Source organism: Balaenoptera physalus (genome assembly GCF_965194825.1).
Source record: "Balaenoptera physalus genome assembly, chromosome: 1".
Classification (NCBI taxonomy): Eukaryota; Metazoa; Chordata; class Mammalia; order Artiodactyla; family Balaenopteridae; genus Balaenoptera; species Balaenoptera physalus.
Window position 1 is genome coordinate 153,055,912 of NC_138882.1, and position 24,611 is coordinate 153,080,522.

The 24,611-nt window shown below is 41.2% G+C and overlaps 2 protein-coding genes across 10 annotated transcripts in view; one reads left to right on the forward strand and one right to left on the reverse strand.

The window, feature by feature from the left end:
- The window catches only part of NRDC (nardilysin convertase), a 94,254-nt gene extending 78,502 nt beyond the window's left edge, over nt 1-15,752 (forward strand). For 2 of the 3 annotated variants that reach the window (XM_082428927.1, XM_082428929.1), the window contains 12 exons: nt 1,992-2,142; nt 4,337-4,464; nt 6,019-6,181; nt 8,013-8,044; nt 8,292-8,430; nt 10,391-10,438; nt 10,738-10,790; nt 11,212-11,295; nt 13,412-13,502; nt 13,771-13,887; nt 14,872-14,961; nt 15,121-15,752. In XM_082428927.1, coding sequence (XP_082285053.1) covers nt 1,992-2,142; nt 4,337-4,464; nt 6,019-6,181; nt 8,013-8,044; nt 8,292-8,430; nt 10,391-10,438; nt 10,738-10,790; nt 11,212-11,295; nt 13,412-13,502; nt 13,771-13,887; nt 14,872-14,961; nt 15,121-15,318 — 1,294 coding nt within the window. In that variant the 3' untranslated portion in view covers nt 15,319-15,752. The remainder of the gene's footprint in view (nt 1-1,991; nt 2,143-4,336; nt 4,465-6,018; nt 6,182-8,012; nt 8,045-8,291; nt 8,431-10,390; nt 10,439-10,737; nt 10,791-11,211; nt 11,296-13,411; nt 13,503-13,770; nt 13,888-14,871; nt 14,962-15,120) is intronic. The other variant, XM_082428928.1, reaches the window with a different exon arrangement.
- Nucleotides 15,753-16,086: 334 nt separating this feature from the next.
- Nucleotides 16,087-24,611, reverse strand: part of OSBPL9 (oxysterol binding protein like 9) — a 180,304-nt gene continuing 171,779 nt past the window's right edge. For all 7 annotated transcript variants that reach the window (XM_082429391.1, XM_082429390.1, XM_082429389.1 and 4 more), the window contains 8 exons: nt 23,402-23,486; nt 22,566-22,676; nt 22,261-22,324; nt 21,999-22,139; nt 20,055-20,133; nt 19,153-19,244; nt 17,052-17,187; nt 16,087-16,822 (listed from right to left, as the gene is read on the reverse strand). In XM_082429391.1, the coding sequence (XP_082285517.1) occupies nt 16,748-16,822; nt 17,052-17,187; nt 19,153-19,244; nt 20,055-20,133; nt 21,999-22,139; nt 22,261-22,324; nt 22,566-22,676; nt 23,402-23,486 (783 nt within the window). In that variant the 3' untranslated portion in view covers nt 16,087-16,747. The remainder of the gene's footprint in view (nt 16,823-17,051; nt 17,188-19,152; nt 19,245-20,054; nt 20,134-21,998; nt 22,140-22,260; nt 22,325-22,565; nt 22,677-23,401; nt 23,487-24,611) is intronic.

Consider the following 24,611-nt stretch of genomic DNA (forward strand, 5'->3'; position numbering starts at 1 on the left):
TTAGAGATGAGTTTGGGTCAGCTTCCAGTCTGTAATGAGGACTAATGGATCTGTTGACCTGTATTTAGAGATTATTTATAATCAGATTCCTGTATTTATAATCAGATTCCTGCCAAGGAATCTGATTATACTTTGTTCTTAGCAAATTACTTACATGTTTATGTAGGTTGTAGGTTGTCAGAGAGCCTAAAATGTACCTGAATCATAGGAGGTGCTCAGGAAATGTTAGTGTACTTTCTTCCTTTCTTTTGCCACTTAACCTGCAAAATCCAGGCTTAATCTCACAAGCAGCACTAACATTATTAATATTCAGTTTAAAAAATGCATTACCCTCCTCCATTTCCTCAGATTTTTGATTTTTCAGTCAGAAAACCTAGGCCGCAGGGATAACCAGAGCCTTTGGGCCAGTTGCCTTTCATACATTTTACACTTTACCCCATTGTGCAGTATAAATATTGGGTTGGCCAAAAAGTGTCTTCAGTTTTTAAGTAATAATAAAAGACACATTTTTCATTTTCACCAAGAACTTTATTATATTCACCACTTTTTTCCACTACCTTCTGCCATTTTTCAGGCAACTTCATAATTCCATCTTCCCAAAACTTTTTATCTTTTTGATAAGAACTGTTCCAGGTGCCTTTTACAGTCTTCCAGAGAATGGAAATTTTGTCCATTAAGAGAATTTTGGAAACACCAAAATAAATGGAAATCTGAAGGTGCAATGTCTGGTGAATACGGCAGATGAATCAGAACTTTCCAGCCAAGCTGTAACAGTTTTTGCCTGGTCATCAAAGAAACATGCAGTCTTGTGTTATCCTGATGGAAGATTATGTGTTTTCTGTTGACTAATTCTGGACAGTTTTTGTCGAGTGCTGCTTTCGGTTTGTCTAATTGGGAGCAGTACTTGTTGAAATGAATTGTTTGGTTTTTCCGGAAGGAGCTCATAATAGAGGACTCCCTTCCAGTCCCACCATATACACAACATCACCTTCTTTGGATGAAGACCAGCTTTTGGTGTGGTTGTTGGTGGTTCATTTCACTTGCCCCACGGTCTCTTCCATTCCACATTATTGTACAGTATCCACTTTTCATCGCCCGTCACAATTTGTTTTAAAAACAGAACGTTTTCATTACGTTTAAGTAAAGAATCCCATGCGGAAATATGGTCAAGAAGGTTTTTTTCACTTAACTTATGTGGAAACCAAACATCAAAGTGATTAACATAACCAAGCTGGTGCAAATGATTTTCACCGCCTGATTTGGATATTTTGAGTATGTCGGCTATCTCCTGCGTGGTATAATGTTGATTGTTCTCAGTTAATGTCTCGATTGGATCGCTATCGACTTCAACTGGTCTACCTGACCGTGGAGCATCATCCAGTGAGAAATCTCCAACACAAAACTTTTCAAACCACTTTTGACATGTTCAGTCAGTCACAGCACCTTCTCCATACACTATACAAATCTTTTTTTTTGCGTTTCACTTGCGTTTTTACCTTTCTTGAAATAATAAAGCATAATATGCCAAAAATGTTGCTTTTTTTCTTCCATCTTCAATATTAAAATGGCTACACAAAAATTCACCAATTTTGATAAGTCTTCTTTTAAATACACGCTGATATGACAGCTGTCACATACAATCTAACAAAATTGTTTCAAATGAAGTTAAAGACAACTAAGTACTACTAGAGCCATCTTACGGAAAAAACCGAACGAACCTTTGGCCAACCCAATATTACATTTTCTCTGTGTGCATGACATGAAAAAGATAGGGAAGCATTGCTGAAGTTGGGAGTTCTGTAATGCCCCTGTGAAACTGAGTCCTGGGTAAGCTGTATTTACCTTTGAACTCAATTAGTATATATGGTTTTACATTCTGGAGTAGTGAATTAACATCTTTATAAAAGTGAAGTTTCTTACTCTAAGTCAAAGCAAATCCATTTGTCTGTTTCTTGCCAATTAATGATGCTATTTGCATTTTATACTCTTAGTGTGGTCCTCTTTGATATCTTTGTCAATATCCTTACCCATAACCTTGCGGAACCAGCTTATGAAGCAGATGTGGCACAGCTGGAGTATAAGCTGGTAGCTGGAGAACATGGTTTAATTATTCGAGTGAAAGGATTCAACCACAAACTACCTGTAAGTACAGTGCTCTAATTTCCTCACAGACAGCTTTAAAATTTTATATTTATGTTTGTTGTGCCTATAACACCAAGCATAGAGGCTTGTGCATGAGGTGCTGTACGTAGAAAGAAATGTTTATTAATATGGATTATTGTGTGTTTTTGGCTGATGACAGGTATTCTAACTTTGGCCACACAAGACCAACATATATTCATTAATTAATTACATTAATCAGTGTTGTATGCATTAGTAATGGATACAACACAGCCTGTGCTTCAGGCTTGATTTCACTTCCCTTTGCTGTCTGTTTCTCTGCAGCCAACACTGGCATTTAGGACTGGTTTGAGCATAATTTCATGCCATACAGCAAGGACAAATTTAAAGCACCTGACACGTTGCCTGACATAGAGTAGAACTCAGATGTTTGTGTTGTTTCTTCCTCTTCTTGCACTCTTTTCCATTGTTTCAAGTGTGTGTGTCTTGTTTTCCTTCTAAGTTTCTGACTCTTTAGAAACAGAGTTTATATCTTGTCAGTGATTTATCTTTTGGTAAAGAATATATTTCAATGTCACTTTGTCAAAAACTTCATCAGTAAAGGAAGAAATAATATGGGATGCTAGCTAAAGGATTAGATCATCAAGTACCAGGTAAAATAATATAATGTACCCAACAACAAATTTTATATCTTGGTTTCTTGGGTAGAACATACATTAAAGTTTGGGGAACTGCGCTCATACAAGAAAAAATCTGGAGGAGAGGACCTGGCAGAAATTAGACCTGTGCTAAGAGGTGATATAGCCTCCATATCTTAGATAGTTCTCTCCTTTATACCCTCATCCCTGTCAGTCTCCCCAGGGAACAAAGATTGGTCTTAGGAGGAGACACCATGGAATATTTTACTAACCTTCAAAAGCCTAAATATAATTTAGCTTAAAACCCAAACATATTAAAGTTTTGGAATTACCTGGAGAGCTTTTTAAAAATACAAACCGTAGAAAACTATTTGAGGTTCTTTATTTTATGAAGCTTACCTAGCCTTAACATTAAAACTTGATATAGACTATAAATATGTATATAAAACTGGAGATCAGTTTCACCTATGAAATATGGAGTCAAACATTCTAAAAACTTGAAAATTAAATTCAACAATAGAACAAAAAGAATAATTAACCATGACCAAGTGCCAGGAATGCAGAGGTTGGTTGTTCAGTATTAGGAAGTTGATGAACATAAATCATTATAACACAAGTCAGTTGAGGAACACTATGTGAATATAGTGATAAATGCCCAAAAAATCATTTGATAAATTTGAGTGGTCATTCCTAATAAGTAGGAATGGAGGGAAGTTACTTAACCACAATAAAAACCTTAATTAAAAGACTAACAGCAAATGTTACACTAACTGATGAAATGCTGAACATTAAAATTGGGAACAAGCCAAGGATACCCATGATCACATCTATTACTCAACATTATTTTAGAGTTTCTGGCTAATACATTAAAGTCAAAAAATAAAATAAAAAGACTTGAAAGGGAAAAAGTATTTTTCTTTTCAGGGGATATGATTGTATTCTTAGAAAATCTAAGATACTACTAGAATTTAAAAAATAATTTGTGATATGACTCATTACAAGATCAGTATATCAAAATAAATGGCTCCTTTTCCTATAGTGCAATAACCACTTAGAAATGGATTGGAAAAAAATATCCCATTTGTAATATCGAGAAAAATAATAAAATATCTAAGAATGAATAAGAAAAGTACAGAACCTATCTAAAGAAAACTAAATCTTTTTGAGGCATATAAAAAAGACTTTAAATAAGGGAGAGACTCATCATGTTTCTGGATAGGACAGGTTGATATAAAGTCATTATTTCCAAAATTACATTCTCCCAATTAAAATCACATTTAGTGGCAGTGGACATGCTGGATAAAATTATTTTTAAGTTTAGTTGGAAGGAAAAATGTTTTAAAATACCCATAAAAATTATAAAAAAGAAAAAGAAAATTCATTGCTCCAAATTTGACAGTTATTGAGAATATTAGCTCCTAAAGATTCTTTGAGTCATTAGTACTTCTCTTATGTCCTGCGCAATGCCTGTTACCATACTGGGCCCCTGGTAAAGGCCAGTGGGAAACATTTTCCCCCTAAACATTAGTGGATTTCCATGCTTCTCCACTTAAGGTGCTTCTTTCTTTTCTTCTTAGCTGCTGTTTCAGCTTATTATTGACTACTTAGCGGAGTTCAGTTCCACACCAGCTGTCTTTACAATGATAACTGAGCAGTTGAAGAAGACCTACTTTAACATCCTCATCAAGCCTGAGACTCTGGCCAAGTGGGTATACATGGATGGGATCAGCTTATATTTTGAAGGCCTGAAAGTATTTGCCTTCCTGGAAATTAAGTGTGGGGGATGAGGCTATAGTTTCAGTGCTAATTCAGATGTGATAGAAATCTGCTGTGTTTTAGGAAACCAGCCCACAGAGTTATAGGATTTCTAAACCCAGTGTAAGTAGCTATCTGTCAGTAGGACTGAAAGCAGCCTACTATACTTAATTAGAGGCTAAAGGTAAAAAGGGTGCTTTTTCCAAAGTTTGTAAGTAAATAACAGTTCAAAAAATGCTGACTTTGTTGTGGCTCAAAATTGCTTACTGGTGATTATATGGTGATTTTAGTGTATTGGATGTTGTGATAAGTAGCTGAGTTAAATTGCCTAACACATCACTTATCTGACAAATGCAACTATCCAAGAATTCATCCAGGGTTCCAGAAGAGAGCAAAAAGGCTCTGGACAGTCTGCGTACTAATGCTTAAACCCTCTGCTAATAGGCAACCCTCCTGGGCCTTTTCATCAGAGCCTGTTCTTTACCTTTGTGTGAATCAGAAAAAAGTACACCCTTGGGGTAACCTCTATCAGCAGGTAGAGCCTTTGTGGAAGGGGAAAAAAGTCCCCTCTGAGCAGATACAGCCCTTTGTGCACATGGCTTGCAAGCCCCTACTTGATCTGCTTGCTGGGCATCTATAAATGGTAAACAAAGAGCACAACTTTATATAGAGGCCCTGCTTTTGACATAGTTATAATGAGCCCATAAATGTCCAAAATTCGAAAGCAGGGGAGGGAACAGTTAAGAATCAGACATGTAATAACTGATAATCTGATCACAAAAAGTTACAAAAACTCACAACCAAATATAAGTTGGAAAGGAGAGTTGTCTGGAACTATTGATATGATGAAAAATAGCCTGTGTATCCTATAACTCCTGAATACTACTTTATTAAAATGTGGTAGAGTAATAATAACACCTGTTTATTGAAGATTTGTTATGTGTTAGACCTAAGAACTTTTAAGTGCATTTATTTATTTAATTCTCACCAAAATTCTGTAATGGTAGCCATTATTATTTCCCTTGTTTTACAAATGAAGAAATTGAGTCACAAATGTTAGGTAACTTGCCATGTTCAGACAGCTTACTGTGTGTGGGAGGGGGTTAGTCTGATTCTGGCCCAGAGCCACTTACACTGTATTGTCATTGTAGTAATAGATATCCATGATGATCACCTCCAGTAATTAATAAATGCTAGTGAGATTTCAAATCAAAATAGTAATACTAAATTGGTGTATGGCTCATCTGGCAGCTTATGTGAAATAATTTATTTTGCAATTGAAACAGATAAGTGAGTTGTACCGATGAGCTAATAATCTATGTAATAGTTTGTATATGCAGTTTTAAATGCTTTTTGGTGATTATGACATTGTTTCCCTATCTTAAGTTGTGATAGAAATTGCTTCTTTTTAGAACACATCATCTATAGAAACTTAATCAAATCCTTCTTTACCCTTAAGATTCATTTCTTACAATAAAACTTTTTTTTTCTGCTCTCTGTACAGAGACGTTCGGCTTTTAATCCTGGAATATGCCCGTTGGTCTATGATTGACAAGTATCGGGCTTTGATGGATGGCCTTTCCCTTGAGTCTCTGCTGAGCTTCGTCAGAGAGTTAAAATCCCAGCTCTTTGTTGAGGGCCTGGTACAAGGAAATGTCACAAGCACAGTGAGTGTGAGGTGCTCTGTTGCTGCTGGCCAGGTTTGAATGCCATTCTGGGCTCTGGAATTGCATTAGTTCTTCCCTAAAGGGGAAGCTCTGTAGTCTGGCAGGCCAGCATTGTCACAGTCTGTTTAGAAGGGAACCTGGCCCCTCCAATGCTAAGCAAGACTTTCTTATGAAGGAGACTGCTGCTATTGGACAGGACTTTGAGTTAAATGGGTTTGGTAAATATATGGTATTGGTTACATTTGTTGAAGACTGTGGAAACTATGAACAGTTTAATTTAGAAATTAAAGTGGGAGCTGGGGAGTGGTGAGGTATGTGTGTATATATATATATAGATTCACATATACTTAGGCAGAACTTGTATGTCAAACTTGTATGTCAAGCTACGGAGCTTGGGCTTTATCTTATAGTAAATGGAGAACCACTGAAGGATTTAAAAGAGGATTTGTCATTAAGAAAGATCCAGAGAGACCAGTTATGAAACTGTTATAAAAATTGACATGAAGTACGATTCCACTTATATGAGATCTCTAGAGCAGTCACAGTAACAGGAGGTAGAATAGTGGTTACCAGGGGTTGTGGAGGGAAAGAAGGGGAGTCACTGTTTCTATGGGTATTGAGTTTCAGTGTTGCAAGATGAAAAGTGTGGAGTTCCATTTCACAACAATGTGAATATACTTAACACTACAGAACTTTACACTTAAAAAATGTCAAGATAGTAAACTTATGTATTTTTACCATAATAAAAAAGTTGAGGTGAAAATGATGAAGCCTGAGGTTAGGCAAAATAAATGAAAAAGAAATGCTTAAGAAATAATGAGGTAGAGGATGATCAAAGGCAGTGACTGATTGGCTATGGGGGTGAGGGAGAAGGGAGGGCTCTAGGATGATGCCCAGATTTCTTACTGGAACCGGTGGGTTGGTAGAGAGTAGGAACAGTGTAGGTTTGGGGGCATATGGGGAGTTGGTTTTGACCCATATTGAATTGGATGTGTCTGTGGGACCATGTAACTAACTGAGGCCTCTTCCAGCCAAGAGTGCTTGTTTGGACAGTCCCTAAACTGTTTGGCTCTTGACCTCTTCCTCCATGACCTCCCAGTTTCTCAGGACTGGCCCTTTAATGGAATATATAAATGGCCACTCTCGAGATTGGCTGCTATCCTCCCTACTTCTCTGTCTTTATCCCCCAACCCCAAAACCAGCCCTGGTTTCTGTCATGCCAGCAGAAAGTTTAAAAACAGGGAGAAGAGCAGGAATAGCTGCCTGCTTCTCTGAGGACAGTGGGAGTACCGTGTGGGGGTCCTTTTGGTTCAGAGGACTTAGTACCATGAATTGCCCCAGGCAGAGACCACTTTAGAGATAAGCTAACCTCTCCACTTATCCCTCATAGATTAGAAAACAAATCTTAAGAAGGGGAGGGGATACATCATTCACTTACTATTAAGTATTATTCTGTCACTCACTCTATGCCAGGTTCTGTATTAATAGATCCAGGTTTCTAAAACACAGCCTAGTGGGGTAAACTGAACAATTAAGTTTGATCCAGTGGGGAAAGTTTCACAGTGGACAGGTAAACAGAGCACCAAGGGAGAACAGAAAAAGAGCCACTTCAGTTGAGAGCCTTAGTATTCAACAAACATAATCAGTATTGAATCAGTGAATGATAAGCCCAGTGAATGAATGACCAGCATTTAGGATGATAGACTATATCTGCTTTCCTAATGCACTCCAGGGCTTCCCAAGCAGTTAGAATATTGGTATTAGTTGGTTCTGGGTGAAATTAATGTCAGGAGAGCCTAATATAGTTATTTTCTTCTCTTTTGCCTCCTAGGAATCTACGGATTTCCTGAAATATGTTGTTGAGTGAGTATTGGTTTGAGTTTTCTCTTTGGGAGTTATGTGTTCTTAATAGCATGAGGGCCTCAAGACCAAAACTCAGTTATTACTAAATCCACAATGGAGATGCTTCTCGTAGTAGGTTTTTTGAGGCTAGTTATATAAACAAAACAATTCAGATGGGACTGTGGAAGGCCTGACCTTTTCACAGTTTGGGGGTGCAGGTAAGAGGATAAAGGCACGGCCTCAGTAACCCACACTGGTTGTTTTACAGCAAGTTGAACTTCATGCCTCTGGAGCAGGAGATGCCTGTGCAGTTCCAGGTGGTAGAGCTGCCCAGTGGCCACCACCTATGCAAAGTGAGAGCTCTGAACAGGGGTGATGCCAACTCTGAAGTCACTGTATACTACCAGGTCAGTGGCCCCTTTGCACACAGCTGTCCTCATGGCTAAGTATCTTTAGGACACGAAAGCCTGGTGGAAGGTCCAAAGTATCTGGGAGAAGTGAGCCTATGCTCTTCAAGGACCTTTTGCAGTTACTCTGTGGTTATATGCTTGGGGTCATTTGTACTCTTGAAGCAGCTACATTTAAAAATTTTTCCTGTCAGTGAAGTGGATCCTTTTTCAGTCACAGTGCTTCTATTAATCACCCAACCACTAGTCCAGAGGGACAGAGACTGAAGTATGGCTGGAAATTCCTACATGTTCCCCTGTCAGAACTCCAAGGAGCAGGAGGACATTTGTTAAAAGGACAGTTTTAAAAATGTGACAAAAATAAACATAGCCAGTCAACCAATATACAGTAAACAGAATGAATACCAGAGTCATAATTAAAGGTTTCAAAGCACCTGAGAGATAGGATTTATCACCTCTGTTTTATGGATGATGGATCTGAGGTCCTTCATTTACCTGAGGTCACACCAGCTGGGGCTCGAATTTATACCTTCTGTCCTCAAATCCTGTGTTTTTTCCACATAATTCTGGAGAGATGGGATGGTGCTTAAAATAAGGAAGAGCTCTGCAACAATCTCAATTGCCTCGTAGACTACTTTAGCCTGTGGTTAGTCATACTCGCTTCTAGGACTATGGGGACCTGTGTCTATCTAGGCTGATCTCAGACTTCCCAAACTCTGGGGCTCCTATAGCTGCTGCTATGGTCCTGGATTTTCTACATGAGGAAGTCACTTCTCCGTCTGGCTTTGTGAAGATTCCTGGCCTGAACTTTGGGCAGGGCTGCATGGCTTCACCGTCACCTTGTCCTTTTCCTGTGTTTCTGGCCCTGGGCCTGAATCTTTCCCTAGAGGCCCAGCTTGTCTGTAGAGCCTGTCTTCCTCTGGCTGTAGCTACCTGGGTTTTTTTTCCCAGGTTCTCAGCTTATTTGAAGCTGCAATGACTACCAGGTCCCAAACTTCATATATGGTATGACCTGGCCCTGCTTAGCCCTGTCTACATTTCTGGTGCTTAACCCAGAGAGAGTAGTATTTCTCCAGTTTCAGGCAGGATTTTGTATTGCAAGACGGAGTCTGTTGAGGTGCTTTCCATGGATCACCTCTTAGCACTAGCTTCTAATACAAACTGCTTCCCTTGGGGAACCACTTCCCTCCTCACAGAGAGCATTTTGAACAGGAAGTTGATACAAGGTTTTGAATAGTTTTGTTGCAATCCTTTCAGAGGCATACAGGGAATCTTGTTGCTGATAAACAGGGCTTGCAGGGCACAGAGGCTTCAGCTTCCTCAGGTGATGCAGGAAGGAATAGTAATGAGTCTGTATCAGAGGAGCTTGCACGAGTCTGACTGGGATGCACTGGCAACACTTGCTCGTTGGCCTCCTGCCCTCTTTCATCCTGTTGTTTCGCCAGTCTCCAGGACAGCCAGGATGTGGTCTCCAAGTGTGGTATCTGCCTCTTATGCATTTTTCTTATCAACTGGTTTTGGGTCCGTGTGTGTGGCTGCAGAAGCTCCTATTCATATCCTCTCCATCTGAGGAATAGGTCCAGTTACCCAGACATTTCCTGCTCTCCTCCTTAGGACCTTGAACTGCAAGTACTTGATTTTAGTTTGGGCAGGAGTACTGGGTTCTTTGGGCAGGAGCTGGCAGGTCAGGGATTATTCGACTCACCTCCATGTCTGCCTGCAGTTCTGTGCTAGGGCTGGGAATACAAATCATCAAGCATGATTCCTGTCCTCACAGATCTCCTGTTTTGTGGGAAGGCAGAAAGTATAGCAACAGAGGGTATGATAAACTCTTGGAAGAGAAGAGTGGGATAGTACTCTTCTGCATACCTGAATAAATGGTTGCTGAGAATAGCTGGATTATTAAAAAGCCCTGTAAGCCATTGGATTTTCAGTTGGTCAGATCAGCTTTTTCTTTCAGTCAGGTGCCAGGAGTCTGAAAGAATACACTCTTATGGAGCTGCTTGTGGTAAGTTGTATAAAGGAGAGTCACGATGTTCATGAGCCCCTGACCCACTGTGAGGACTGGCCTTCTGGCCTTTCTACCTGAGGGCTAGGGACTTGGGAGTGGGCAGAGATCTGTGATTGGTAGGTGAGATGGTTATTTAGTACTTCTCACCCAGTATGAGCATGGACAGGGGGCCTGGGCGATTTAGGAAGAAGGCAGTAAGGGAGGCTGGACTCTGGGATCATGTGTAACACTTTTGGGGGAAGAAATGGAAGTTTCTCTGCTGGGAGGAGTTGAGCTGATGGTATGTTGAATTACAGATGCACATGGAAGAGCCTTGTTTTGACTTCCTTCGAACCAAGCAGACCCTTGGGTAAGTCTGCTGGCAAGAAAATTGAGCTCAAATAAGATCTGGGGCTTACTTTGCAGGCTTAAGTTTATCAAATATCCTGACTGAGCAATCTCTCAGAGCTTTTTGGTCCTTTCATGCCTTAGAGTCATACCTACTGGTCAAAACTTCTGGAAATTGCATCTTGGACTATGACCAAGCCCTCAGTTTGGTCAAGCTTCAAGATTAGCAGCAAGAGAAAAAGCTAGCCTGTGGTCCACAGTTCAGGAGAGGGTTGGATACTCTAACCTGAGAGTAAACTACACGTACACATTTATGGATCCTCTTCCAGGACCTTCAGGTCCAGTAAGGACGAGCAGAAACCCTTCCCACTCCTCTCTAGTGCCTCTGAGGACAGGGCCTAGGTGACCACCTGAGCTCATAGGACTTTTCATTCTGGCTGTAGGTACCATGTCTACCCTACCTGTAGGAATACATCTGGGATTCTAGGATTCTCTGTCACCGTGGGGACTCAGGCAACCAAATACAAGTGAGTAAACGAGTGAGTAGATGGGCCCAACTATTATTTTTCTTGGCACAGAGAATAGGGACTGCATCCTTAAACCTCAGGCAGCTCTGACCATTTGCTTCCCATTTAGTCACAGCTGCAGGGGTTGGCTCATAGATGGCCTGATCCCGGACTTACCAATGGTAAGTATGAGGAGTGGGCCCATAGGGCTTGACTCAAGTCCTATGGTGACTGCAGGGCTTGCCACTGCTTCCTCTCTTCAGGCATATCTGAGGACCAGAAAGGCAGAGATGCCCGACCTGGCATTCATGCTACAAGCAAGGTATTGGGTTGGCCAAAAAGTTCCTTCAGTTTTAGAGTAAAAATAAAAGATACATTTTTCATTTTCACCAAGAACTTTATTGAACAATGTAGTCACCATTTTTTTCCACTACCTTCTGCCATTTTTCAGGCAACTTCATAATTCCATCTTCCCAAAACTTTTTATCTTTTTGAGCAAAGAACTGTTCCAGGTGCCTTTTACAGTCCTCCAGGGAATGGAAATTTTGTCCATTAAGAGAATTTTGGAAACACCAAAATAAATGGAAATCCGAAGGTGCAATGTCTGGCGAATACAGTGGGTGAATCAGAACTAAACAGCCAAGCTGTAACAGTTTTTGCCTGGTCATCAAAGAAACGTGGTCTTGCGTTATCCTGATGGAAGATTATGTGTTTTTTTTTTTTTTTTTTTTAATTTATTTATTTATTTATTTATTTTTGGCTGTGTTGGGTCTTCGTTTCTGTGCGAGGGCTTTCTCCAGTTGTGGCAAGCGGGGGCCACTCTTCATCGCGGTGCACGGGCCTCTCACTGTCGCGGCCTCTCCCGTTGCGGAGCACAGGCTCCAGATGCGCAGGCTCAGTAGTTGTGGCTCACGGGCCTAGCCGCTGCGCATGTGGGATCTTCCCGGCCCGGGGCACGAACCCGTGTCCCCTGCATTGGCAGGCGGATTCCTAACCACTGCACCACCAGGGAAGCCCCTATGTGTTTTCTGTTGACTAATTCTGGACACTTTTTGTCGAGTGCTGCTTTCAGTTGGTCTAATTGGGAGCAGTACTTGTTGGAATGAATCGTTTGCTTTTCCGGAAGGAGCTCATAAAAGAGGACTCCCTTCCAATCCCACCATATACACGTCACCTTCTTTGGACGAAGACCGGCCTTTGGTGTGGTTGGTGGTAGTTCATTTCGCTTGCCCCACAATCTCTGTACATTATTGTACAGTATCCACTTTTCATTGCCTGTCACTATTTGTTTTAAAAACAGAACGTTTTCATTACGTTTAAGGAGAGAATTGCATGCGGAAATGTGGTCAAGAAGGTTTTTTTCGCTTGACTTACGTGGAACCCAAACATCAACGCGATTAACATAACCAAGCTGGTGCAAATGATTTTCAATGCTAGATTTGGATATTTTGAATATGTCGGCCTTCTCCTTTGTGGTATAACGTTGATCGTTCTCTGTTAATGTCTCGATTTGATCACTCTCAACTTCAACTGGTCTACCCGACCGTGGAGCATTGTCCAGTGAGAATCTCCAGCACAAAACTTTGCAAACCACTTTTGACACATTCGATCAGTCACAGCACCTTCTCCATACACTGCACAGATTTGTTTTTGCGTTTCAGTTGAGTTTTTAATATGCCGAAAATGTTGCTTTTTTTTCTTCCATCTTCAATATTAAAATGGCTACACAAAAATTCACCAACTTTGATATTTTTTTTTAAATGCACACTGATATGACAGCTGTCACAATACAATCTAAAAAAATTGTTTTGAATGAAGTTAAAGACAACTAAGCGCTACTAGACCGATCTTATGGAAAAAACCGAAGCTTTGGGCCAACCCAATACAAGGCCTTGTTGGTTCTCAGCTTTGGAATGGTCAGCATGGCTGTCTACTGCTTCCTGTGAGGATACCAGGAAACTGGGCTAGAGGCGGGGTAGGGGTAGCGTTCTTCACTGTTCCCTTCCCTCCCACAGCTTAGGGGAGAATATCACTTCAGCCTCTTTCCTGGAAATATGCCTTAGCCCTGATTCTCTCCTTTGCCTTCTGCTTGAGACCTGGTCACTGATGACTTGTAATTGAAGGTGTTTTGTTTCAGCTCTGAAGTTGTTGATAAGAAGATAGAAGAGTTTCTTTCTAGCTTCGAGGAGAAGATTGAGAACCTCACTGAGGATGCATTCAACACCCAGGTGACTTTACTGTGTTGGCCTGGTCTTCTGTTCCTTGGCCCGCCCAAGCCCTCATGACAACTAGACACCAGTCTTAACAGTGCTGTATGCTGGCTGGCTCTTGAGCTCTATAGCTGCCCCCTTAATCTGACCATGTCTCCCCAGCTTCATCCCTCCCCATCATGCTGGCAGGTCCATCACAAAGCAGACTGGACAGGGCCAAGTGTGTTCTGAGGGAACTGGTGTGAGGCCACAGCTGAGGGTGTCTCTCTCTTTCTGATGGTAACAGGTCACAGCTCTGATCAAGCTGAAGGAGTGCGAGGACACCCACCTTGGGGAGGAGGTGGACAGGAACTGGAACGAAGTGGTGACCCAGCAGTATCTCTTTGACCGCCTTGCCCATGAGGTAGTAACGTTTTCAGAGTAAGACAGCACTGAAAGGGACTCCTGATTTAGCAGGAGACACAATTCTAAGCAAATTGGTATTGCGTGGAAGAGAAACCTGGGGCAAGTTATTTTCTTGCCCATTCCTTGATGTGATTGATCAAATCTTGTTTCCAGACTGGCTTCTCTAGAGCCTTAGGTGGCCAAGTGAGCAGGATGCTTGCTAATCCTTACTTCTGCTCCCCCAATTTCAGTCAGATCCATTTTTGAAAAGTTGAAGTATAGTTCATTTACAATGTGTTAATTTCTGCTGTACAGCAAAGTAATTCAGTTATGCATATATATACATTTTTTTTTCTCACTTTTTTATTATATACTTAGGTTCCCTGTAAGGTTTGGGAGAAAAACGGCTTCTGCTACTTAAAGAAAATTGAGAACTTCTGGTTCTCAATTTTATGGAGTTCCTTCCCCAGATTTAAGGATTCTGTGTATAGGTCTTTGTGACAAATTCTAGCCCAAAGTAATAAATCCCATGAAAAAGAGCTCTGGGCACTGCAATCCATAGCTCTGATACTATAACCCTATGTGGTGAATTACCAAAGGACATTGAAGCAGAGGGGTTATTTAACAAGAGGCTTCAGTCAGCCCAGCTCTTGAGGTTCTGCGGTTTTCCTATTAGAAGCCAGAGTGTACCATTACCATGTACCTGAGAGGTGACACCAAGGTGTGATGGGTTTGGCTCAGCGTACAGTACTCAGCTGTAATTACACCATCTGCTACCTGCCAGGGTCAGTCATTGCTAAGAAACATGGAGGTGTGTCAGAGGCTCATTTTTATCCTTCTCCAGAAGGTTGGGAGCCAGCTGAAACGTGGAAGAATAAAACGATGTGCAAAAAGCAGGATCAAGGAGGTCTGCCTAGGGTGTTATGTTTAATATCTTTACAGAAAATACATTGTTAGTCTTTTATAGCTTTCTTTCTTTCCTGTCCTCCCTTCCCCCTTTAAGATTGAAGCACTGAAATCATTCTCAAAATCAGACCTAGTCAGCTGGTTCAAGGCCCATAGAGGACCAGGAAGTAAAATGCTCAGCGTTCATGTGAGTACGGTTACCTAAGCTGTAGCTCTGTCCTTTCCAGGGTTGTCATTTAGCACATTTACCATTCCCTGAGTTTAGATTGGTATCAGAGAGCCTAACAGGTCTTTGCCCAAATTTGGTCAGCATTCTCTCTCACCTCAAGTCTTTGGCCTCTTTCAGGTTGTTGGATTTGGGAAGTACGAGCCGGAAGAGGATGGTACCCCTTCCGGTGAGGATTCAAACTCTTCTTGTGAAGTGATGCAGCTAACCTACCTGCCAACCTCTCCTCTGCTGGCAGATTGTACCATCCCCGTTATTGATATCAGGGCTTTCACATCAAGACTTAACCTTCTCCCCTACCATAAAATAGTCAAATAAACTGCAGTCTCATTGGCCTGAAGCACTGTGTATTTAAAAGTGTTTGTTTGAATTTTATGAAGTTAGTTACACTACTACTGCCTTAGGGCTTCCACTGAATTTTTGCACTGGCATCATAGAATTTGTTCCCGCCCCCCCCCCCCCCCGCCCCTCCTTTTGTTGTGACTAACAAACCAAGGGTTACTATAGCAGCTGCAGAGAGAAATTAGCAGGTGGGCCAATGTAACCAAAAAGCTTGCAGGAGCCATCTGAGACACCCTGGCCTGTCCTGGTCCTCTCAGATTGCGAATCCAGTTCTGTATGACAGGCTTCAGAGGCCCTATGTAATTGATGTCTTCTTAGTACCTAAATGCCAGGTGCTAATACTAATACCTGTGTTGTTGTTTTTAATGTATTTAAAAATAAAGGTAATTCTGTATTGCCCTTCAGAATGAGCCATTTGCTGCTGTGGCATTCCTTTTATTATATTTTGTTTCGGTGTGGGGTGGGGATCTAAAAATAAACATTCTTCCCAAATTCTCTAAGGCAATAAAATATTTTTGGATAAAATGTCGGTAGCCCTATGTGTACTACTTGAGTTCAACTAAAACTTGTGAATAGCATTGTGGGGGCTAAAGACAGAACACAGAGCCTATGGAAGGAAAAGGATGGACCCCTTCATTACTTCAAGAGTCCCTGTAAAAAGCTAACTCGTGTATTCAAGTCTGCCAAATAACTGGGTTCAAGTTTAATCATAAAAATAATAAAAGAAACACACTAAAAAAAAAAAAGGTTGGAAAAATTACTTTATGAAGCCTTAAGAAGCACTGAGTATAATTAAACTGTAGTCCAGAGTTGGATACAATTTAATAATAGTTCAATTCCAAAATAAAAGTTATTGTAGGTGAGACCATGAAATTTCCTAACACGTGATTTTAATACGTTGTGCTAAATTTTCTAAAACAACTCAAGAGGAACCAATATTTACAGTAGATGGCGTATTTATGAAAAATCTGGCATCACCTATATTATATATATGTATATATGTATATATGTGTGTATGTGTGTGTGTATATATATATATATATATATATATATATTACCCAAGATTATATGAACTAGGAAACAGATGTTGTATATCTCAACAGCAATACTAGAGTGCAGAGTTTGAGACTGGGATTTATAATGTGGGATTTGGAAAAGGAGCAGACATCTTGTTTTCAAAACCTGAAGTTTTTCTCAAGACCGAAGTCAACATTGTAACTGCCACAGAACAGGAAAAAGGGAAGCTTTTCTCGCTTTAATTGTTCATCTGCATCAGAAAGTCCAGTATCCCTGAGATAGGAACCACTGCAATAAGAAGGGAGTGAATAGGTTCTCCCAAAGGAAGACTGTTACTTCATTGTGCCTCCTGCCCGGGTCACCAGGAGCAAATCTTGCATTTCCCAACCTAATGCTTGGCAGCACCGAGACGTTTCAGTAATGGTTCATCATAAACCCAGCATTCTCCATCTTCATGAAATAACTGTAAGAGAAAAGGGGAGAATTCAGTTACACACTTGCTCTGTACTTCTATAATACCATACCTTTAATTATTTTATGTGCTCCCCCTACCCCCCAGCACTGAAATGAGTGTTCATCTCGTTCATCACCATGCTTACTTGGTACTTCAGTATTCACTGAAATGAACAAATGAGTTACAGCTCAGGGAACAGCAGTAGGGAGACTGAGGCAGGCTTCCAAAGCAAGCTTACCCTTGTCTCCCACTGAATTTCCTTTTCCTTCCTTTCTCGGGCTTCTGCTCTTTGTCTTTCTTCAAGTCTATGCTTGGCTTCAGTTGCTGCATCAATGTCTCTGATTTTTAAGTTGAAAGTGACATCCTTCCAAAGGCTAAAGAAAAGAAGTGAAGGTGCTAATAAGTACCTGATGGACAGAGGAGTTAGCAGTCTTGAGAATGAAAGGCTAGATCCATCTAGAATATAACATAACTACAGTACAAGTCAAACAGCTTTAAATGCTGTAGTTCACAGACTATAAATCTCCTTCGGCTGACACCAGGGCACTGGAGTAAAGAACAGAGAAGTGGTCTCAGAAGATTCCACTGCTAGTTGTCAAAGGAGGAAATACAGGATGGGCAGAAAGCTGGATATATGGTTAGGACAACAGAGGAGAAAAAACAGCTGAGACTGGGATTCCACTTCTGGCTGTACCTCTAACTAGTGATGCAACCTTGGGGCTGTCAGTTCACCTCTCTAGGGCTTCAGTGTCCCTTAGTATAAACCAAAAGGGGTATATAGTAAGATCAGATCAGAGGAGCTGAGAAGTTCTATTTCATGAAGACTCCCCTGGAATTAATACCGAAATCTGGGAGAAGCAGTTTGAATACAGAGAATAAGGGTCAAGAGATGCACTGCAGAGGCTTAGGGCAGGGTAGAAGATTTGGCTTCCTCTCAAGGCCTGGAAGATGATAACTAGACAAGGCTGGTCCAAACAACACTTTAAAGTGAAGACTCCTAGGAACTAGAAAAGCAGACATCCTAAGATTCCCCTTGTGTAAGTAGCAGAGCATAAATGTCTATAGATTTCCACTTATAACTATGAGCAGGCAGTCCAGGCAAGCAGACTGTTAACAAGTTAAAGACACAGGCAGGGTTATAATTTGTAAGGTCTTCTTCACTTAAGAAATCCCCTAATATGCTAAACAAAGGACTTTAGTGCATGATTCCTCATACCAACAAAAGATCCTGATTTTATTGTACAAATGGAAGGGGGAAAATTATGACATTTGAGACTACTAGAAAATTGAATACCAATTAGATATTTGATGATATTAAGGAATAACTGATTTTTTTAAAAGTACAATGATGATATTGTGGCTGGTGTTTTTTGTGTTTTTTTGAAAAAGTCCCTTTACAGATACATACTGAAATACTCAGAAATGGAATTTTTTTTAAAGTTTCTTGCAAACAAAAAAGACCCTAGGGAGTGTGGGACGGAGACGCAAGAGGAAGGGGATATATGTATACGTATAGCTGATTGACTCTGTTATACAGCAGCAACTAACACAACAATGTAAAGCAATTATATTCCAATAAAGGTGTTTAAAAAAAAATGGTTGTCATGGACCTAGGGGCAGGGCAGGAATAAAGATGCAGATATAGAGAATGGACTTGAGGACACAGGGAGGGGGAAGGATAAGCTGGGACGAAGTGAGAGAGTGGCATGGACATACATACACTACCAAATGTAAAATAGATAGCTAGTGGGAAGCAGCCACATAGCACAGGGAGATCAGCTCGGTGCTTTGTGACCACCTAGAGGGGTGGGATAGGGAGGGTGGGAGGGAGACACAAAAGGGAGGGGATATGGGGATATATGTGTATGTATAGCTGATTCACTTTGTTATATAGCAGCAACTAACACAACAATGTAAAGCAATTATACTCCAATAACGATGTTTTAAAAAAAAAAGAGACCCTAAAGATGTTTTGATATATATATGATCTCAGTTGGGACCTCACTACCATCTCTTACAAGCCATAAAGATGGTGATAAGTCAACATACACTCTGTACATCTTATATGCCAAGCATCATACATAGGCTCCATGTTTTTCTCATTTAGTTCTTACAACAATGCTGAGGTAGTTACCATTTCAGGAAAGAAGGCAAAGAGAGGGTAGCTTATAGTCATGGTTACAATGCAAGTGGTGGAGCTCCATATGAACCCAGGCATTCAAACTCAGTCTGTGCTCTGTTACACCCTGCTATACAGTCTCTACAACCCAGCCCTGCACCTATGCCTGGCCAATAGCAAGAGCACTGCTGCAATAGCTCTAGTTATGTCATCTCCTTACCAGCGGGATTCGTACTCATTCTGATCTTCCAACTTCCTCACTTTCTTCTTGATTATAGGCAACTTCTTGGTATCTATAAAAACTACATTTTCCTAGAAAACAGAAGAGGTAGATGTTTTATTGTTCACACTGTTCTAGAAGGAAAAGTCAACTCTTCCCATCAACAGATTTAATCATGAAATCCCACATGTTAGTGATGTAGACAATGAGTTCCATATGCAATCTTCAGCCTAAATTATAATTGTTTGCTTTAAGTCTTGGTAAAGGCTCAATTCAACAGACAGTTTCAATGTGGCTATGTGCTACATGCTTGGGATGTAATCTCTTGGAGAGCTAGACAACTAATCCTAATGTTAAGTACTCTGAAGTGCTTTTTAAATTTCAAATTCTCTGAGTCCAAAATCCAATTCATTGGCTCCTCCTGTTAATGCCATACCACCTCCCTCCTACCTTAATTAGGTAGTTTGCAAGTTCCTTGAGGGCAAGGACTATCTTACTCATTTCTGTATCCTTGGTGCCAGGCACTTAATACATTTCTTAGACAAAATCAAACTGTGTACATACAAACACACATGAGTTAATAGTTTAGCACCTCATTTTATCTATAAACACACATACCATACATTCTAATGATATAGCTAACATTTACTGGGTGCTTACTATGGTGTCGAGCATTTTTTTTTTCATATATTATTCTTGAGTATTTTAAGGGGAGAGAGGAAAGTAACAATCATTCTACTACCTGTACTGCTAGGTAAGAGGTGGGAGAAGGAAAAGGCTTGCCCTGAAGAGCTGGCATTAGAGCTCATCCTGGTTAAATTTCCAGATGAAGGAAGCCAGAGTTAAGGGATGGGCTACGATTCAATGAAGCCTGAAACAAGTGGCAAAACACAGATTCTTACCCCTGTTGAGTATTTTGCATACATTACACCATTCCATTCCCCTTCAATTGAGCAGAAAGACTTCTTGTCATTTGGAGAACTAGATTAAAAAACAAAAACAAAAAAACACAAACATTTGTGTTAGTCTCAAATTGAAATTTCTCTACCAAAGAATCTCGTTAGTGTGGCCTACCTACACAGAGCAGAACACAGAAGAGCAACTGTGAAGTCGTTGGTGAAGGCAGCTTAATAAAACTGGATTTCTCAGAGCCAACTATAAGAATGAGGGCCCTGAAGAAGATGCTAATAGACTCAAGATCCCAGAAACTGTGGGTATGAGATGCGCTAGGTGCTGGGACCACGGCAAACTAGGGACAGTCCCTGCCCTCGAGCTGTTCACAGTCTAGTGGGGAGACACTGCTATTGAGATTCTGGGTGGCAAGTGCTGTGGTGAGTTCAGGTGAGCACTGGAGACCAAGGGCAACACTGCTAGGATGAGGGTCAGAGAAGGCTTCACTTAAGGATACAATGCTGGAGACCAGGCTTTCATCTTCAGCCTGAAAGGGACCTCTGGGTCAAACGATTTTACCTCTTTTCCTAAGCAAGGATCCCTTCCTCAAAAGCCCCAACAGGTTTTACTTGGACATGACAGTGATGTGTATGGCAGGTACGGAACTTAGAAGATAAGCATTACAACAAAGGACAGATTAGGAAGGGCAAGGCATGGACATAGAAAGAGGCTAGGAGGTCAGAAAGAGAAAAATACACAGGGTAGATGGATGAAGTTGCTATCAGTAGACTGAAACTTGCTTCCTCTATGACTTGGTGCTTTGTGTGAAGGAGGACAAAGGGAAAGAAAAATGGTAGGATTCCAGGTTTAGAAGGTTATTGTGCAGTGGTTCTCAAAGTATGGTCTGGGGACCCCTGGGGCTTCCCAAGACCCTCTTAAGGTCAAAACTATTTTCATAATATTTAGACATTACCCTAATTTGAAAAGCCCACCAAGCACTCTTTCAGAAGGCAGTCTATTATATGTCGCTGTGACTGGCCAAAAAATCTGCTAGCAGTTCCTGTTGGTGCTGGTTGGTTGCCTCTAAGGAATTCTGAGAAGCAGGCCCACCCAGGTCTTTGTTCTGGACATCCTATTTCCCCCACCTGCCTATTTTAGGGGGAGCTGCCGCACTATTGTGGTGACTTGTGCTATTCCCTAACCTCTGCCCGTATTTTCTGACTGCAGTAATATTTTGGATTTTACAGTGATCCTTAGTAAACATCTTGTGTTCGTGGTCCCGTCCTGCCCTGCTCAAGATTTTTTTGGAGCTGATTCTGTCATCCAAATTAAATTATCTCCCTAAAAAACTGGTTAACCAATCCGGTGTCTTCCATCTGCAACACTGTTCCCAATAAGGCCTTTGAGGTCAGAGAAAGTCCTACAGATTTTCCTCTTCTAGGCAGCCTCTAAACCACCCAACTGACTGTTTACCCAGACAGCACAGCTGTCTTCATCTGATCCTAGAGTGTCAAACAGAACCAAGCAAAGATGTGATGGTTACTGTTTTTCCCCAGCAAAGGCACAGAAAAAAGGACTATGAGGGCTTTGAGACACTTCGGTGGGAGTTACAGGGTCTACCGTATGGGCTAGCTCATGGTCCAATCCAGCAATAATGAGTCAGGCACCTATAATCTGGGTTAGCTAGGAGATCCAGGAAGACTCAGTTCTCCATTTGCAAGTCAGGTTCCTAGGAAGGAAATCCCACCAATGACCTCAGGTTGTCTGAACCCAGATTTTATGTCTCCTTCTGAGATGGGATTTTAGGAAGAGACGTGACACACAAGATGTGAAGTAAGTTTACAAAGACAGAATCATTAAAATGGTCAATTCCTGATGGGAGTTAACAGTTCAAGACAAAAGGAAAAGTATTCCAGAGAAGCAGAAGTACCGAAGCAGAAAAACAAAATACCTACAAAATCTCAGCAGTAACTCTGTGCTTCTTGCCCCCATAGAAAGGTTTAGTGTGGAAGACGATATTGGCACTATAGCCAGTCTTGGAACAATTAATATTGCATTCTCCGCCTAGTTCCACCCAGGGCACTGTGAGGATAGACCTGCAAAATCAAAAGTTTCAGGTAAGGCTGACAGTTCAGAGGAAAGAAAGGAGGGGCACAGCTTAAGGAACAGCAGGGTCTGCTCCTTGCTAATCAGAGGAATGCACACAGCTCTACTTGCCTTCCATAACCATTGGGGAATGTGAGAATGTAATGTTCATCATGGTCTAGACACGAGACACAGCCTGTGGAGACAAGGGATGGAATTTCAGCTAAGTAGTTGACGGAATCTCCATTCAGTTTAGGGAAAATCAATCTTGCATCCCACCCCTGCTCTCACCGCCAATACACATGCTTCCCTGCAAACAATGACATCCAAACTGGCTTTCTGGGGCCATTTACTCTTACTAGATAGGTGTCCAGCACATATTAGAATGACATAAAATTCTATTAACACTGTAGTCCACCAAAAGCCCACAGACTTACCCTGTCCTATGTTGTGCACCCCAATTGACATCCCAAGGAATTTTGATTTGGTCCAGATATGAGCATTGAATTGTATCTTCTTGTTAAAACACTCAGCATAAAAGGCTGAAACTGAATAGAAATTGTTTTCAATTAGTGCACTACATAGCCATATTCCCCTCTCCAACTCCATTCACCCAGAGAAAAAACTGGCTGCATGGGGAAAATCCTTTACCCCTCAAAGAACAGCCTTGAATGTAGTCAGGAATTACCCACCTGCCTTTTATACCCTGTTTCCCCCAATGCAAGCAACCATTCAGGACCATGTGGGCAGGAACTTCCCTAAACCATGAGGCTATGATCAATCCCAGAGGCTTAAAAACGAAGGGTCTGTCTGTTCTTCTGGTCAGCAAGCATGTTCCTGCCCCAGCCCCAACCTGGGCCCATCCAGTATTACCAGTCTTAATGCTGCATCCAGCAAATAACACGGGAGGACACACATTCTTTCCACTATGCCAGGAATATACTGTGCAGAAACTACGTCTTTTTTATATAAACTGTCTTCAGAGTTGCTGGGATCACTAGAGCACAGCTCATGCTGTGAAAGATGACTTCAGAAGCACTAAAAGGTGGCTTCTCAAATCCCTTCTTTTTATATATAATTAAGCAGTGAAGCCTAATAGAGTCTTTGGAACTTATACCAGGAACAGATATGAGGAACCAATCCTCACAGGATTGGGAAGATACAGGTGGCCATAAAACTGACCGTACAGTGGCCTCAGTTATGGAGCTCTTTATGACCCTCTTTAGACAGAACAGTTTGAAAGTGGCTACTGCCGAGGAGCTCTGTAACTTACTGGGTGGATGATGGGAAACCTGCTCAGCCACGAATGTTACGCTATTCTTGGAAACCCAGGGAACTGGTCCTTCTGAAACTAGTTCCTGCAAGTAAATATAACATCATTTTCTTTTGATGTGGAAACAAATGACAGTGCAGAGAATCTAATAACTGGAGTCTCTGCCTCCCAAGGTGGTTAACTGTTCCCTCCTCTACACACCCAAAACATCTCATATATACTTTTCTTGAGGCACTTATACTACTGGAATTACTGCTTTGTATCAGTCTCCCTAAGTCTCTCTGACTAAGACATTATTGAAGGCAAGGACACGTGCCTAACTCAGGGCCAGGCCTGCCACAGAACAGGGACTTATCAATGTCTGCAATATGAACAAGAACAGACACATTGCTTCTGTCTTCAGGAAAGGACTACATGTAATGTGTCATTCAGAAAGGGAAAAATACAGAGTTATTTTTAAGGAGAGATTATTATGTGAAAGCCACTGTGGGCCAGGGGCTTATTTTTTTCACCCCTAGAGGCCTTTTAGCATTTATTTGGGTCTTCCATGTTGGTTGTTTTCCTCAAATCAACCCCCAAATATTGGAGCCCTGTGGCTCAGGTCTCAGTTAACTATTCTTCTCTAGATGTCTTCCCAGATGATTTCATCTAATCCCAGGGATTTAAGTGCCTTCTAAATACGCTAAAATCTCTGAAAGCCCCGTCTCCATCCTAGACCTCTCTCTCCCTTGAACTCCAGACTCTTAAATTCTAACTCCCTACTTGACAGTTCCACTTACATGTCTAACAGACCCCTCATACTTTATATTTCAAATTGGAGTTCTGGATTTTTCCCTCCCCAAATCCAATCTTTTCCTCTTTAGTAAATGGCACCAACCAACTGCTGAAGCCCACAAGCAAGGATTCATCTCTGACTGTCCCCTTTCCCTCACCCTGCCCAATCCATCTAACAGCTCTGCCTCCAAAATATAGCTTGAATCAACCATGTCTCTCCTGGAATAATGCCAAAGCCTCCTCAGTGGTCTCCTTGCTTCTATTTGCCCCTTTCCAATTCATTTTTCACAAAATAATTATAATGACCTTTTCAAAGCAAAAATGAGTTCCTGATAAGCCATAAAATTATCATTATGGTCCAGGAGGACTTTGCATGATCTGATTTCTAAATTTCTATCCTCATCTCACACCACTCTTTCTCCTTGCTCACTGTGTT